Below are 16,540 nucleotides of genomic sequence, written 5' to 3' on the forward strand. Positions count from 1 at the left end.
GTCTGCGAGCCACTCTGCACTGTGTTGTAACAGTGGGGCTAATTTACATAATAACCACTCCCACACCGAGCTTCTCTGCTCATAACATGATCAGCTAGGCTGGGTTAAGATCCAGAACCATTTTCAAGCAACGGCTTGGACTACACTGAACCACAGGTATCATGCAGAAACACCCACATCCATGTTTGTTGATGTGTCCATGCGCCATATAGATATATCATGTGTTGCGAGTTGCTGCCTCTATGATTTAAAAGCATTTAATTGTTTTTTCGGGTCTTCAAAATTTTCCCAACAATGTGTGCTTTGCGCCTGCAGGAAGAAGGCTCTGCCCCTGGTCTTTATGTTAACAAAAGCCAGATTTGCCTTTGGCCCAAAAGACCCTCACTTACAATACATGAGACAGGGACACCTAATTTCAACCAGATAAAATATTGGGTGCGCAAAGTGTACTATAATTCTGACTAAACACACGTTTCCTTTAAAGTCAGACGTTGAATAAACTAGAATAGACTCGACGAAAATCACGATTAGTTGGCCATAATACTTTTGCTGGAAGTGGGCCATGAATGTTTTTTTAAGCAACTGTCTCTATGAAGCGAAAACACATTAATTATCCTTTGATTTTGTGAAAAAGTGCAAAAGTTCAACGGAAGTAAGCCTATTACGACTATCATCATTTGGCATTGTTGTGCCGTTAAAGGTATTAAGGTACTGTATTAACGTTAACTGCCGTAGTTTAGAATTCTGCAGTTGTTTTTTGTGAAAGTAACTCAGAATTATTGCAGCTGTAGATGTGGTGATATTGTAACCAGCAACAAGTGAAACAGGGTGCCAAAAGTCACTATACACTTCTTTTTTCTATTTTGTTTCACGGATCATTCGGACAGATGTGAGGCCCACAGCATTTTATCGCTTAAACTTTGTGGTTTTTATGAGCCTATCATTCATTCCCTTGCCCATAGCTCGCTTCATGACATTGGAGCAGTGTTGCAAAATTGCTGCCTAGCAAGAAATTTCTTCTGTCCCCAACTGCAGTTGATATGCTTACAAAAACTGCAAAGCCTAGACTGTCAAATGCTAATGGCCTTCCATTCATCTGAATGATCCCTGAAACGAAATAGAAAAAAAGGACGTGTATAGTGACTATAAAATAATTACTGGCATTTTGGAAGTAACTTGCCCAACACTGGAAATGACAAATATGACATAGATGATGCAATGTTTACATATATATCTCAAACACAGACAATCACATAAACATAGCGACAACACAAATACACATCATTCACACACTCACAAGTTCACTACACTGTAGCTGATATTTAGATATTAATAAAAGCCATGTAACGTACAACTATATGAGCGCTACAAGATAAGTAACAACTCCCTATAACACTACTACAGTGCAGGCCTGTCTGAGACACCGGAACCATCCAATGTACCGCTTACAAAACGTGCAAAAGCTCGGGTGGGCCCAGACACGCGCCTCACCTGGCACCGTCACCGTGAGCTCCTTGGAGCGGTGGGGCTCTTGGTCGCCGTGACCTTGGGCCACCAAGCGCACCCTATAGGAGAGGCCCTCCTTCAAGCCCCTCAGCATAAAGTTCTGAGAGCCGTTCACCAGCTCTTTGCGCCATTCGTCTTCGCCTTCACCTGCGGGGTGGGGGGGGTGGGGGGGACGGCGAACAGTACAGCAGATGTGTGCGGGGTTGGATACGTCAATAAGGTTGAGAATGTGCTGGTAGACTATCTTCTGCTCATATCCACTTATGAGCCACTTATTAGGTATACTTGCACAATACAGTACAATGAAACTCAAAACAAGAGCTGTATCAAAAAAAATAATCCTGCGAAGAAGTTGTAACCCACTGGGCTCAACTTCAGCTCTTTAATAATTTCACTTGTTTACATCAAATTGTACTTTTTGGCTCTATTATTTTGTCCATCTTATAAATCCTCATTTAATGGATTGAATGATACAATTTGGGTAAAATGGATTTCATTCTTAACTCAACTCTTGGAAATGTTAATCTTTTTACGTTTTCTACCACATTCCATCATTTATCACTTTTTCGACAAGGGAGCAATTTCATGGACCCATATGTAATAGTCTATTGTTTCCTAAGGAGGTGTTAAATGGCTTGCTGCACTCCAGTGGAGCAAATGAATAACACAATGATTTTATGAAGAACCCATCTGTAGACCATGGACAAGCATTACATTTTAATTTAAGAAGTGGAAGCTCCCTCTGCCAGCTGTAGAAACACTGCACTATGAGCTTTATGAATGTATAAGGAAAACAGGTAGTAGTGTAAACATTTAATTTTCAAGGTCCAAAAAAAAATAATTGAATTTAAATGGGTTATTCCCATTTTTTTAATGTACAAAAGATTTAAGATTTTTTTTTCCTCATTTAAAAAAAAAATGCAAATTCCAAATTATGTTCAAAATGATACAGATACGTACATACATACTAACAAAATGAAAATAAGGCCAGTGGGGGCAACAATTTTATAAATCAAAATAATTTAGATTTTCTTTAAATATAAAACAGGATATATATTTTTGGGGATAAACGATAAAATAAGAACTAAAATAAGGCCAGCGGAAAAGTTGAAAGAAATGCTTTTATGTTAAAATAATGAATAAAATCTATATTTTATTTATGTACAAAAACTATTAGGATAAAATAAGTATAATAAGTTAAAAAAAATACAATAAATAAATACAAACAATTAGGCCAGCAGTAAACCTTGATTTGAAGTATATACATTTTAGGATATGTGTATGTACATAAAATACTTACATTTATTTTGTGTAGTTTCTTTTTTACTTAAAATATTAGAATCAAATATTATATTAAAAAAATAAAATATTAGAAGAAGCTGTTGGTATGAACAAAAAAATAAACAAAAACAGAAATATTATCTTTGAAAATAAACAAATAAAGATCTCAAAAGATTGTGCAAGTGTACTTAATGTTGTGGCCAGTGAGCCTACTTCTGTATATTAAAACTCATTCACCGCCAGCCTTCCCAGTTAACATGGATATTTGACTTCTAAAGCCGTCAATGGCAGTGAATGTGTTAGGGGTTATCATGTGATGGCCAATTCAACGATGATTATGGCAGGTGTTAAAGAGACTAACACAATTGAGTTGTTGTTGTTTTTTTTTAAATCCACGACTCAGGTAAAATAGACCACACCCTGATCCAAATCAATCAATACTGTGATGACTGTGCAACTTTTGATGCTGCTTGGAAATACATTCAGCTCCGGTCAATAACAGGGCGGAACAATGAGCAATCTAGTGTTGTTTATCAAAAAGCATCTCTTGCCACCTTACGTAGAGCTCACAAAAATGATAATAACGACATTGCTTACTGTTTTCCACTATGTATTCTAAATAAATGTTTCTCTCCGGGCCCCAGTACTCCCAACTGATCAGTGTGCCGTCCTCTCCCCTGGATGAGTTAACGCTCCCGAAAGGACTGGCCGCCGACGCTGAACACACAAGAGAGAACATCTGTTGGCGGACATGATGTGCTAAGGTGCTAGCAGGGGGGAGATAGCGCAAGGCAACACAACCAGATGATGAATGCACAAACACTATTCACGGGCAACATCAACAGACTCTTCGAGGATGGGACGCATGTTCTTTTGAGGGGTTCCGGACAAACAAACAAGCCTTTCCATGCAAGGGGAAGCCATCGTCATATACAGGCGGATACGCCAGTTTGTGCGCTCCGCCGCAGTTGGACAGTCCACGAAAACAGAGCCCTTCGTGGCAAACTATTGGACGGTAGCCATAAAACCTTAATCAAAATGACAAAGATTTAGTTAGCCCTAGTTCTTCTCAATTAAACTTGGAAGTCAACCAGCAATTGTGTTCGACTTTGGAGGTTCCACTGTACTGTACACATTTTTACATCTTTGGTTTTGAGCAGAACATTTCGTGGAAGGCCACACAATATGACATTCAGTATGGGGATAACTTGCATGCCCGTATTCTATGCATCGCTATAGATACCGCTGCCTCCCGTGCCGACGTCTTTGTCGAGATGAGTCATGAAAGCTCAGATACGAAGGAGAAATAACAACAGAACATGGTGGAATCACTATAGATGTGGACACACAAACACTTGCAAACATACACTACAGTAACACAATCACACAGAGTTGGCATGGTTGGTGTGAGTCACCTTTTAAAGCAATGCAAATGGGTCCACACAGTTTATCATGCTGTTTAAAGTGCGCATATAAATGCTATGGAACAGCGAAGAGGATACTCAACATCACATGACAATGACACAACAATATTAAAACACTAAATATTACGCTAAGATATTTTTTATTACCGGTACGTTTACAACCCCAATTCCAATGAAGTTGGGACGTTATGTTAAACATAAATAAAAACTGAATACTGTTGAACAGCTGAAGCTGTACATCAAGCAAGAATGGGAAAGAATTCCACCTACAAAGCTTCAACAATTAGTGTCCTCAGTTCCCAAACATTTATTGAATGTTGTTCAAAGAAAGGTGATGCAACACAGTGGTAAACATGACCCTGTCCCAGCTTTTTTGGAACGTGTTGCAGCCATAAAATTCTAAGTTAATGATTATTTGCTAAAAACAATAAAGTTTATCAGTCTGAACATTAAATATCTTTTCTTTGTAGTGTATTCAATTAAATATAGGTTGAACATGATTTGCAAATCATTGTATTCTGTTTTTATTCATGTTTAACACAACGTCCCAACTTCATTGGATTTGGGGTTGTAAAATCAAAATCTTAAATCATTATCATCTGAAATGAATATGACCTGTGTATTATAAAGTATATTATGCATATAACTATTGTCCATTTTATTGTATAATGCTAAACATATGGTAAATAAGGTGTTGGATCAAATAATTAATTGATATTGATATATATATATATATATATAGAAGTCATATGGTTCTACTGCCTTCTAGTGAGGTGTGTGGCATCAAATTTCAACTTTAAATTACCAAATACGTTCCCCTTCTTAATTGACAGTAGAAAACTTTACTTAACCATAAAACTAGTGTACGAGGCCAATTTACATTGTATGTATGGGCTTTTATCAATTAAAAACATGATCATTGCGGACGTTTTTCTGGCTTACCTTCGTCCACGATGGTGACCGCTTCCTGCGTAACGGCCGGGCCGGGCCCCTTACGCGTTTTGGCATTCAAATAAAACTTGTAGCGCGTGCTGTACTTGAGGTTGAGCAAAGTGACCGAGGTCTCATTGGCAGCCAGGGCCAGCTCCTCCTCTGGGCCCAGCTCATTGGAGTTATTGACTACGAGATGGCAGGATGATTGGGTGGTAAATTGAATAAAGGTGCGAGAAGGAGAAGGATGGAGGAGGAGAAACGATGTTGATGGGATTCAAGTGTCAATGATGACAAGTGTGGAGCAAAGAGGGTTCAGGTACAAGAGGCGGGAATGACAAAAGGTGATTTGTTAATTGGTGTAACTGAACCTAATTAAAAGGTGACTACATATTTATTCATCCTCTCTCTCGATGACCGTACAAGACATGCGACTGCAAACTAGTGTACATGAAGCGAAACATTTGTTGCTAAGAAAAAGACAAAAAAACAAGCTCACCTGGGTGGTATTTGAGGGTGTATCCTGTCAGGAGTCCGTTCTGGTCACGAGGAGGGTTCCACTCAAGGCTTAAAGAGTCCAAATTGGGGTTGGTGACTGTCAGGGAGGAAGGAGCTCCAGGAACTATGGAAATTCATGACAGAGGTGTACGCAACCGTCAGCTAAAGTGCTCTGGAAGACGTCCAAGGGGCAGTTAATGTCATATTTATTGACAAGAAACCTTCAGTGATGATGGCAAACATCACTGATACAGTAGTGATCTAACAGGATAGATACATGACAAAATATAACTAGCATTCAGAATGCATTAGCAACATTATATTTGAATGTCAATAGTATTCAATGTGACGATGATAGTAATGTTCTAAAATATTTTAAAACAATAAAGTACCCCTTGAACATACAACAGTGCAGTCATATTTAGCATGCGAAAATCAACAATAATAGAGGACAACATAGAATTTAAAGGGAGACTAAGGGCTGTATAACACTACAGTATCAAGGGATAAGACAAATTTAGAGACCAAAAGTCAACCTGTGTGTTTATTTTTTTTTTTCAATTTTGAGACTGAGGGCAGCAAGAAAAGAAGTTACTGCAGCAAAGTAGATACTGTGGCGTATATTATATAGCAGCACCCAGATTTAAGCCAGAACAAAAAGGTAAACTCACATTTGTGTTGATTTCTGTTCATTTCTGAATTTTACTCTAAAGGAGACTGAGGGTAGCTAGAAAACGGAGTATGACACTGCAGTGTCCAGCTCTAAGGCAGAGCGACAAGATTTGTCAGTTATGTGTGTTGCTTTTTGTCAATTTCAGTTTTATTCGAGAGACTGAGACTGAGGGCAAAGAGAAAATGCTCTGCAGCAGAATGGAGACTATTAAGTTCAACTCTGAAGTAGACTAAGAGACAGAACATCAGCGTAAGCATGTGTGTTTTGTTAAATTTGGATTTTATCCGAGAGGAGACTGACGACAGGAAGAAAACGGGCTGCTGCAGCAAAATGGAGACTGTGGGGTATAATACTGCAGTGTCCAGCTCTAAGGCAGAACAGTAGGGTAAGCTAACATCAGTATGCGCATTGATTTTTGGCAATTTGGGATTTTATTTGAGAGGAGACTGCGGGGGCAACAAAAAAATGGGCCGCTGCAGCAAAATTGAGGCTGTGGAGTACATCCCCCATATGGTATGGACTCTGCCAAATAGAAATCTACTAGTAATAGTCGTTGAGACAATTCCTTCTATTTACCTCCTTCGGGGGTCTCAAACTGCTGGTTGCGACTCGGGGGGCCCTCTCCTTTGCCGTTAAACACTCTGACGTTAAATGAGTAGAGGCTGAAGGGATGCAGGCCAGGAAGCTTTCCCTTGCTGTGGTTGCCGCTGAATGTCAGGATCTGCTTCTCTGTGTGATGGGGGTTATGTTTGTGCAGGCTGCGCTCTCTCCAGTAATACACCTGCGAAAATGCGATCCTCAGTCGTCTGATTTGTGCTGCTGCCGTTCGGTTTATTCCCAGGCTCATTACGCCGTACCTTGTAGCCTTTGAGGTATCCACGTATTAGTTTTTGAGGCACGGGCTCCCAGTGGATCTCCGCCAGGGTGCTGTTCAACACGTATGCCTGCACAGACTCTGGAGCGGCGACTGGCACTGTCACGAGGAAACAGAAGCATGCCTTCAGTACTTTTTGCGGGGATAGGGATGGGGGTTCAGTTTATTTATCCAAACAAAAGTTTTTGACTTTTAGCTGCTGCTCTTTGCATTGGTCAAAAGGACAAGCAAAAAAAAAAAAAAAACACAAAAAAAAGAAAAGCTTGACAGTTTGACTAACAATCCTCTCCAGAGTGGCCGTAAGCAACGGCAGGCTCGGGTGCTGCTCCGTAGTCATTCACAGCCTGAACTTTGAGCTCGTACGGAACAAACGTGGGCGTTCTGGACACAACAAACTTGGAGTTGTTGGCGACGGTCGCCACGATCCACTCGCTGTCCATCATCTTCTGCCTCCACATTACTCTGTAATGGAGTCCTGGCCCGTTGGCCTGGAGGCCTGACAGCGGCTAACAGAAAAGAGGTTTGAGAACATCACCAAAAGGTCTAATACTGTGATGATAAACTACAGTGGTACCTTGACGTAATTCTTTCCATGACCATGCGTTTAACTCAAATCACTCAAATCAAACATATATCTATAACATAATTAAATAGGATGTAAAATGTGAAACAGTTTTGTCCACATTTTTTGCTTTAATTAAATGGACATTGTGCTGCTCCTTCTGGTATGCACGCCTTGGCCCTAAAGAGGGGGAGGGGGGGGGGGAGTAATATAATACAAACATACATATATACATTCATATAGATTTGATGATGAAACATTAAAAAGACTTTGACACCACAAGTGTACCTTTTGTGTATCAGTTGTTTAAAGGTTAATATCTACCACAATATACAGTAGATGCCAGTTACGTTAGCCCATCTATGGTGTTTCCCATTGTGTGTTCGCATTTTGCTAACGGACATTCATAAAACAAATTTATGTGGTTTGGTTAAATACACGACGCGTAAATCTCCTTGTTTTATGTTCAGTTCAACTGGGAGTGGCAAACAGCTTGAAGCAAGCACACTTGCTGTCTTTTCAAAGAAATGATCATGGTTAAAAATAAATAAACAAACAAACAAATTGCAAAACTGCACACAGACATGAAGGTATGGAAAAAACCTCACTCGTAATTAGAATTTTTATTCCAACACAAAGCAAAAAAACAAAAAACTCGAACAAGCAACGGCTCATAACTAAAAATAATTCGAAATTTGGAACATCGTAAGTCAAGGTACCCCTGTACTTCATAAAAATGTACCTTCCATGAGATGACAAGATTGTCATGTGCTGTTCCAAATCCATGTACATCTGTTGGATTCTCATCTGGAGCTTTTAGTGGTGGGAAAAAATTGAAAGTTACACTGAAGTTCCCAGCAGGCGATAACATTTCACCCCAGGATTCTAGTACCTGAAGGTTCAGTCTTATACATCTTGGAGGGGAAACTGGGTCGGCTGACACCCATGGAATTGATGGCGAGGACTCGAAAGGTGTAGTGAACGTAGGGCGACAGCTTCAGGTGGGCTGTGGTCTTAGTTCCGGGGACTTCGGTAAGGTTGTGCCAGTGACCTCTGTGGTGGTGGAGAGAGTCTTCATACTGGATCACAAATTCTGTGTAAAAAAGATACACAACAGAATGAAATATATCTGAATTTACTCTATTACACATTTTTAAATGAGTTTTTTTTTTTTTTACAGTACACATGCAAGTCTGAATTTAGAGTTATGCACTTCAGTGTAGTACCACGTTGTGCTACAATATGCCGGGAAGCACTGAGGTCTACAGGAAGACATGCAGCGAAATTAAGAGCAAGGAGTAGAGGCAGAGAAGGTCACCTAGCAAGTGCCAGTAATAGTCATTCTCACAGAGGAAAGAGAAGACATGCCATGAAGTTTGTGTGTGTTGCTGCTCCATGTGTCAAAGTAGCAGTTGTGGAATACTTCAAAAAGTGTATTTCAACAAGGTTAAGTGTGTTTGATTCAGTAAATTTTTCACGTGGGAGTGTAAAACATGTTTTTTCACATAGTTTCTCTATATCTGGAACGTCTCCCCATAATAAATGGGCGTCCACTGTATTAATTAAGAATGCTGCTGGATTACGAGAATTATTCTAAGAAGTGGACGGCCGATGGACTCAAGGTAAATGCTGTATTTAACTTTTGTTAACTGACAGCTAGCCACAAACGTGTAACCTCGTGGATTGAAAGCAGAGTTCAGTATTTGGCTAAATATATCATAGTCTGCTCCATACAACACTGGCATGGTAAATAGGTGTTCAGAACATACAGCGCGAGATTCACACATACTCTGAATAGGACTGTTGTGCTCGTCGCCGGGAATCCAGGTGAGTTGAACACTCCTCTTTTTGTGGTCCGTCAGTTCCAAGTCGGTCGGGGGTTCGGGTCGCTCTGTGGGGAGACACGGCACACGACGCGTCAGTCAGTCAACGCCAAGATGGACGCCGTCGGGTTCATGCCACGAGAAGACACAAATGAAGACGTACTCGTGCAAGCACCATCTCGTGCATATGAACAGACAGATGTCGAGCTTGAGTGATCACTGGGGATGAGGTACCTAAATTGATGTGTTTTGCTCAGACGAAATGACTGATGATTGCGTTTGACATTTGAAAGCGTGTCAAGTACTGCGACTGCATCGCAAATCATCCTGTGCTCAAACGCGAATGGCAATGGCCTTTCTTTTGACTCAATGTCTCAGATAGAACAACCATCCATCCATTTTCTATAACGCTTGTCCTTCATAAGGGAGGCGGGAAAGCTGGAGTCTCCCTCAGGTGACTTCGGGGCAAGAGGCGTGGTACATCCTGGATGCCAGCCAAATACAGAGCACATGGAGACAAACAAGCATGTATCCCTCAAATTCATACCTTCGGGCAATTTAGAGTTTTCAATAAACCTAACATGCAGTTATTAGGGAATGTGGAAAGAAACCGGAGAACCAAGCACAGGTAGAACATGCAAACTCCACATGGAGATTCAAACCCAGATCTCCTGACTGTAAGGCAGACATGCTAACCACTAGCTGCCTTCATATAGAACAATGAAAATAAAAGTGAAATACACATCTAATGGCATCATCAGGACACAACATGCTTCCCTTTACAACATTTTTTTTTAAAAAAGTAAATAAAAAAAAAAAAAAAAAAAAAAAGGGAATACTGGAAGCATCTGGAAGGTGACGTGTGCTTCAGGTGTTACCGTTGACAACAGCCGGCGCCGGCGTGGCCTCTGCCGGGTCGGTGGACAGGCGTGGGGAACGGAATATCATGTGGAGTGATATGTCAAACATATTAAAACAAATATTAACCAGCAATAATAAAATAATCATGTTAAGACCGTAGAGTTTAACCCTAACCGTATGTAGAGTAAATCCACTAAAAGCCTGGCAAGTAAACAGCCCGCAGGTTGACCTCGAAAAATAATCTTTTGAGTGAGCCGATATCGTGTCATGATGTAGTATGTACAGGGCTCCTACCGACAACGGTGAGCTCGGCGCTGGCCGAGTCGTGGTCCAGCGTTGTGTTCATGATGCACGTGTACACGCCGGCGTCGCTCTCGGTCACGTCGCCAATGGTGAGGCTGTCGGCGTCCACTACGAATCTGATTAAAGAAAGAAAGATGTGTACAGATTAACTCTTGGAACCATACATGGTAACGTGAGTCAAATAGACAACAGGTAAATTATAGGTAAGGATTTTTAAAAAATTATAAAATTATAAATTTTTCATATTAAAGCACAGGTGTCAAACTGGTGGCCTGGGGGCCAGATCCGGCCCGCAACATCATTTCATGTGGCCCGCGAAAAGCAAACCATGTGTGTCGACTTCATGTTTCTTGTGAAAATACCAAAATTGGTGTCTTTACTTGTATAATGTTGAGATACTGCAAGCATTTTATGTACCAATCACCTTTTTGAAATAAATGGAATAATAGTTTAAACACTTTTATTGGCTTCTGATTTTAAAACTAGTTGTCCATCAATTTGTTGTGTATATGTCATTATATGAGACAATATTTTATATGGGTTCACAGTCATAACGGCCCTCCGAGGGAAGCCATAACTACAATGTGGCCTGTGACAAAAATGACTTTGACACCCCTGATGTAGACCTTCTCAATTACAAAATGAACAGTAATCCTTCTAGTGCTGTTTTTGGAAAAATGTGCTGATAGTGTCCCTTCTCAGCTTGGTGGGACAGTGACAACCTCAACTCGAATTGTTGGCGTGCCACCATTTTTCCGCAAACAAAAAAAAAAAAAAAGTAATATACAACTTTATACACAAACATGATAGCTGTGTTTCACAGAGGCAAAGAGCAGGACCCCGGCTGGGTCTCACCTCTCGTCGTCGGGCAGCTCCCCGTTGTCTTTGAGCCACGTCATGGTTGGTGTGAGCGAGGGGTCGTGCTTGACTTTGCACTCAAACACCACGGACCTGCCACGCTGCACCACTCGGTACTCGGGCTGCCTCAGGATGCGGGTCGGTTCTGAGAAGAGCGGAGGTTAATGTGCAACCATTACAATCAACAGAGACTCTATTATAGTGAGCCTCCAAGTTGTACGGAGCCTCTAGCGTTACTCAGTGTGTGGTATGTAGCGAGGTTCTTAGCAATAATTACCTTTGACTTCCAGGTGCACATGATTCTCATAGATACCGAGAGAATTCCGGGCCACACAAGTGTACTTTCCGCTATTCCTAGGCTGAGCCACACGAATCTCTAAAGTGCCGTTGTCGTGCTCCTTGTGCGTCTCGGCGTCTAGCGTACCAGAACGACTCTCCTTGAACCTGAGACAGAGGTAGGGAATGCCATTGAAGCTTTTCCATGGAACATCAGCCATCCCGGTTCAAGGTACATTAACTCACCAGGTAATTTTGGGGATGGGTGAGCCGAAGTAAGTACACTCGAGCAGGGCTCTGTGATTCTTGATGACCTGGTAGACTTTGTTGGCCGGCGTCAGCACTCTGGGCGGCTCGGCTGGGAAAACGAGGTGTGGAAGTTAATGCAATGCCGCCAGTCGTTGCGAATGGATTTGCGTCAGCCTCATTTTGTTATTGGAAGCAAACAGATCTCATCTTCTTTTTTGTTTGTTTGTTTGTTTTGTTTTGTTTTGTGAAGCAGCAATAAGGAAGACAGACAAATATTTGTGATTGTGTGACAGCGCCACATCCTGGCAGTGCGGCTCCACTAAAACTTCAAGCTCAGTGTCTGGATCCCAGATTTCCATAGTAACTTGACTTTACACAGAGGGTTCGGATCAACAACAACCTGTCAGACCTCCTCACCACCCTGCAGGGTTCCCACAGGGCTGTGTCCTCTCACCACAGCTCTTTTCATCCTCTCTCCACCGATGAGTGCAGGACCTCAAAACCCAACTGTCACCTCCTGTCTGGGCCCACTCAGCAACATGGACCTACTCTGCAGCAGTTTTTTGAGTGCTGTGAGACCTCTCGACTGGAACTAAACACCTCCCCAGCATAGTCAAGGTGTGCTCCAGGACCATTGGACTTTCCACTTGCTCGCCGACTACTATTTATGAGCAGCAAGTTTGAGGCATCAATGCCCGGATCTTGTAGGACCCCTCCCTTGCTCTTTTCTATGCATTAGAGAGGCTGCCATGCAGTCACAGTCTTTGGTGTCCAGCTTGTAGGACCCAGAAGAGGATATCCACTTTTGTCCCCGGGGCTGTTCTCCTTCAGAACTCTGACCTCCAGTCACACTTATTTCTAATTCTACCCTTACTTATGTTATTTATGTTGTAAACAATCTGAAAAAAGTGTCAACAACTATGCCATACGTTGGTCCCTTAATTAATTGCCCCACATGAATAAATAAAGTTTTCTGAATTTGAATCTGGACTTACACAGGACATTAACGAAGGCGTTGGCCAGGAGGTAGCCGTGTTGGTTGGAGACGTTACACTGGTACACAGCGCTGGATCCTGTCTGCACGTCGGTTAATATGATAGTGTCGTCCTCCACTTTCCGGCTGGGGTCCTTTGGGATATCTGTTCATCAATGACGGAATATCATAGAACTTGACTGACAGGGAATTTTCATCGCGTGCACTATTTTTTCCGACCACAAGTCTACTTTGTCAGGATGACCAACGTGCCCATGTCATGGATTTTCATGGTATTGAACAGATTTATTGATGAAAGCCAAAGATTTTTGGAAACTCTCAGTTGACCAGAAACAAAACTTTATTTACCCTTCTGATTTACGTTTGTTTATGACTGACTTAGGACATTCATGCAAAAATAGTCAGAAATGGAAAAGAAATCCCCAAAACACTGATTAGATCGCATAATTAACTCCATTATGCACCATTATCTAATGCTGTAGTTGATTAAACTTGTAAAGTCTTGCTACTAAGCAAATTACAATGGGTTATTTTGACCTTTGACGTTGAGTAACAGAAGAGATATAAAAAGAAGTTGTGGATATTTTTTCTATGGTTGCTTTGGGAAATTGAAAAATGAGAAATGGCTTAGATTTGGCTACATCACTAAAATTAGCATTAAGGCTAAATAGCGTAAACAATGTAGTTCTGTGTGTGTACGTGTATGTGTGTGTGTGTGTGTGTGTGTAGTATATATATATATATATATATATATATATACCCCTTGCATTTCATAAAACAGAAAAATAGCTAAATTAAACAGAACCAGATCTCATCATTATTTCAGTATTTCTATTTTTTGTGCCATTTTTGTTGAGTGATGTACAGTGTTCCTCCACATATGAGCAGTTGAGTCTGTACTCACACTCTATGGGAACACCATTCATGGCCCACTGGATGCTGGGCTTGGGCGTGCCACTGGCCCTGCACATTAGCACCCCGTTCTCTCCCGGGGCGAGGACGAGGTTCCGGGGAGCACCGCTGATCCAGTATGGAGCAGCTGTAAAACAGAAGGGAGATTTAATCAAGGTGCACACAGCATGGATCAAAAGGTAGACCCGGAGGGGGAGGACGAACCTTTGACCGTGACCTGGATGGTGTGGTGGACTGAGCCCAGCCTGTTCCTGGCAGTGCAGCGGTAGTTGCCAGCGTCCGCTTCCGACACGTTGACGATGCGCAGTATTTTCTGGTGATGCAGGAAAGAGGCGCGCATGGTCGGGAGCTCGCCACTCACTTTGGCCCAGGATATGTCAGGAGTGGGCCTTGGAGTCAAACGAGAGGAAGATGAGACACATGAAGGCCTTTAATCAAGGGTGGCAAGTTTAAAGAGGAGATATTACGGAAAATTTTTTAAGTTTTAATTGTTTATTTACAAATGTTTGAGTTTCTGCAGTTTATGAGTTTCCAAATTTGGACTTGTCGTTTTGAAATAAACTACTTTCTTGGAGTTGTCCGGTTTTGCGATGAAATGACATCAAAAGACCTCTTCGAAAGACCTTTTCAATAGACGTTAGATTTTCCCCAAATTAGCCCCTTAATTGCTCAATATGTACAATAACTTGGAATTACCAAAAACAAAACAAAAATAGCTTTAACCTGGAACCATAAATAAAATTTAAAAAAAACAACAAATTCCACTCAATTTCCCAAAAAATGGAGACATCTACTTTTTTGCTTTTGAAATTTTAGGCCATTTTAAAAATGTGTTTGACAGCACTCCTGGTAAAGTGTATGAAGTGCTGAAGTGAAAATGCTGATTGTCTTTACAGGGGCTATCATTTTTATCCCTCCACACATTTGGTCAGTAAATGAAAGAAGCTACTGGCCCAGCAATATATGTGGCAGCAACAACAACATGCCGATTTCAGCTTGGAAAGGAATTGTGTGAGTAAAGTATAAACTATATAATTCATGATCCTTGGGGTATTTTGACGAAATCATGCCACAGACATGTTACTAAAACACCAGGGAGCTATTTTAAATTGAGGAAACAAATACAGTGTAATATTATACGTACAGTCCTTCTGCAATGCACTCCATCTCCAGCACCTGACCACGTAGCACCATTTTGGACCTGGAAGGTCCAGACGGGATAAGGAACGTGGGCTTCCTCTCATCCACCGGCTCTTCTGCAGTCACATCCGCACAGGAGTTATTATCACTCAGGGGCTGGGCCATATGTCACTGGCATCTACAATAAACCAGCGCAATGCACACACGTGCACCTGTAGTCTGACTTTATAGCCCATGATTTGCATTTTCAGTCCTATTTCTGGCTTATGATTTGCCCTCTGGAGGGTCATAACGGCGAGTGAAATGGATAAATGCAAATGAGATAAACTGTTTCTGACAATAAACCGGGAAAGCCTCTGTAGATGCTTATGGCATTAATGCGACCAATTTAATCCAACAGTTTACACGCCAAAGGGCAAATAAGAAAGACAGGATAAGCGGAAGAAAATGGATGGATGGATGGATGAGTGTCTTGCATAACGAAATGAGGAGGATGACGGAGACAGAATTGTTAATTGGGTGAGAAATTAGACTTTTCTCTGATGTCAAATATTGTAAAGATGTTATCACAAGGCTCATTTAAGAAATACATCATAAAAAAGATAAGCAAAGGTCTTTGATTGGAGGGGGGAGAAGTGGGAATCGTATTAAATCGGCTCGTTTGGAGGGAAGGGGTGAGTGTTACGGGCTGCTCTGGGTTTCTAAGACTAGAGTAGTGAGTAGAAGGCTTGAATTTAAGCTTTGACGGGTTAGTGAGTGGGAAGGTCTGGATCCCATACAGTGGAAGCTCCAAAGTCGAACGCCCCAATTTGGAATTCGAGCAAATATTCAGATCAGCGAGGATTAAGGATTCACTTTATGTATCTTGTTTTGCTTTTTCTTTGGCTTCTTTTGGGATTTTTTTCGTGACGCCATCACAACAAAGGTTAAAAGCCATGGCAAAGAGTGTGATGATAACCTTAGAACCAGTTTCAATTTACTGTGACATTATGTGTTCCAAAAACTTTGACATCATGTCAGAGTCTAACAACAGCCAATTCTTGCTCAAATGATTTCAAATTTTAACGAGACGTGCAAAAAGAAAGTAGGACGTTAAAATGCCTTAAAAAAGACAAAACAATTTCTTGTAAATTTCACACACCCACCACAGAGAAGAGTGTTTTTACAAAGTCTGCCAAATGTGAATCAAATTATTTTTTAAATCCCCATGTAACCAGGTATGTAAAATATGGCTCTAAAATCATAAATATAAGGCACGGAGGGTAGCTGTGGAGTATTGGATGGATCCAACAAGTGGTCCACAAGCCCACTAGCGGCTTAGTCACTAGAAGCAGACCTGGAATTTCTATGATTAAATCTTTAGACTATTTCATTTT

General features: G+C 41.2%; 1 protein-coding gene across 1 annotated transcript in view; it reads right to left on the reverse strand.

The window, feature by feature from the left end:
- LOC133403269 (neuronal cell adhesion molecule-like) overlaps window positions 1-16,540 on the reverse strand; it is a 64,793-nt gene that overhangs the window by 8,599 nt on the left and 39,654 nt on the right. The window contains exons 8-26 of the mRNA XM_061678032.1: window positions 15,169-15,280; window positions 14,229-14,413; window positions 14,017-14,151; window positions 13,114-13,257; window positions 12,116-12,227; window positions 11,871-12,037; window positions 11,591-11,738; window positions 10,727-10,851; window positions 10,450-10,479; window positions 9,538-9,639; window positions 8,641-8,841; window positions 8,491-8,561; window positions 7,467-7,692; window positions 7,170-7,285; window positions 6,889-7,093; window positions 5,641-5,763; window positions 5,154-5,330; window positions 3,385-3,504; window positions 1,492-1,653 (exon numbers count right to left, since the gene is read on the reverse strand). Of these exons, the coding sequence (XP_061534016.1) occupies window positions 1,492-1,653; window positions 3,385-3,504; window positions 5,154-5,330; window positions 5,641-5,763; window positions 6,889-7,093; window positions 7,170-7,285; window positions 7,467-7,692; window positions 8,491-8,561; window positions 8,641-8,841; window positions 9,538-9,639; window positions 10,450-10,479; window positions 10,727-10,851; window positions 11,591-11,738; window positions 11,871-12,037; window positions 12,116-12,227; window positions 13,114-13,257; window positions 14,017-14,151; window positions 14,229-14,413; window positions 15,169-15,280 (2,661 nt within the window). The remainder of the gene's footprint in view (window positions 1-1,491; window positions 1,654-3,384; window positions 3,505-5,153; window positions 5,331-5,640; window positions 5,764-6,888; window positions 7,094-7,169; window positions 7,286-7,466; window positions 7,693-8,490; window positions 8,562-8,640; window positions 8,842-9,537; window positions 9,640-10,449; window positions 10,480-10,726; window positions 10,852-11,590; window positions 11,739-11,870; window positions 12,038-12,115; window positions 12,228-13,113; window positions 13,258-14,016; window positions 14,152-14,228; window positions 14,414-15,168; window positions 15,281-16,540) is intronic.

The sequence above is a fragment of the Phycodurus eques genome, chromosome 5 (genome assembly GCF_024500275.1).
Source record: "Phycodurus eques isolate BA_2022a chromosome 5, UOR_Pequ_1.1, whole genome shotgun sequence".
NCBI classification, from domain to species: domain Eukaryota; kingdom Metazoa; phylum Chordata; class Actinopteri; order Syngnathiformes; family Syngnathidae; genus Phycodurus; species Phycodurus eques.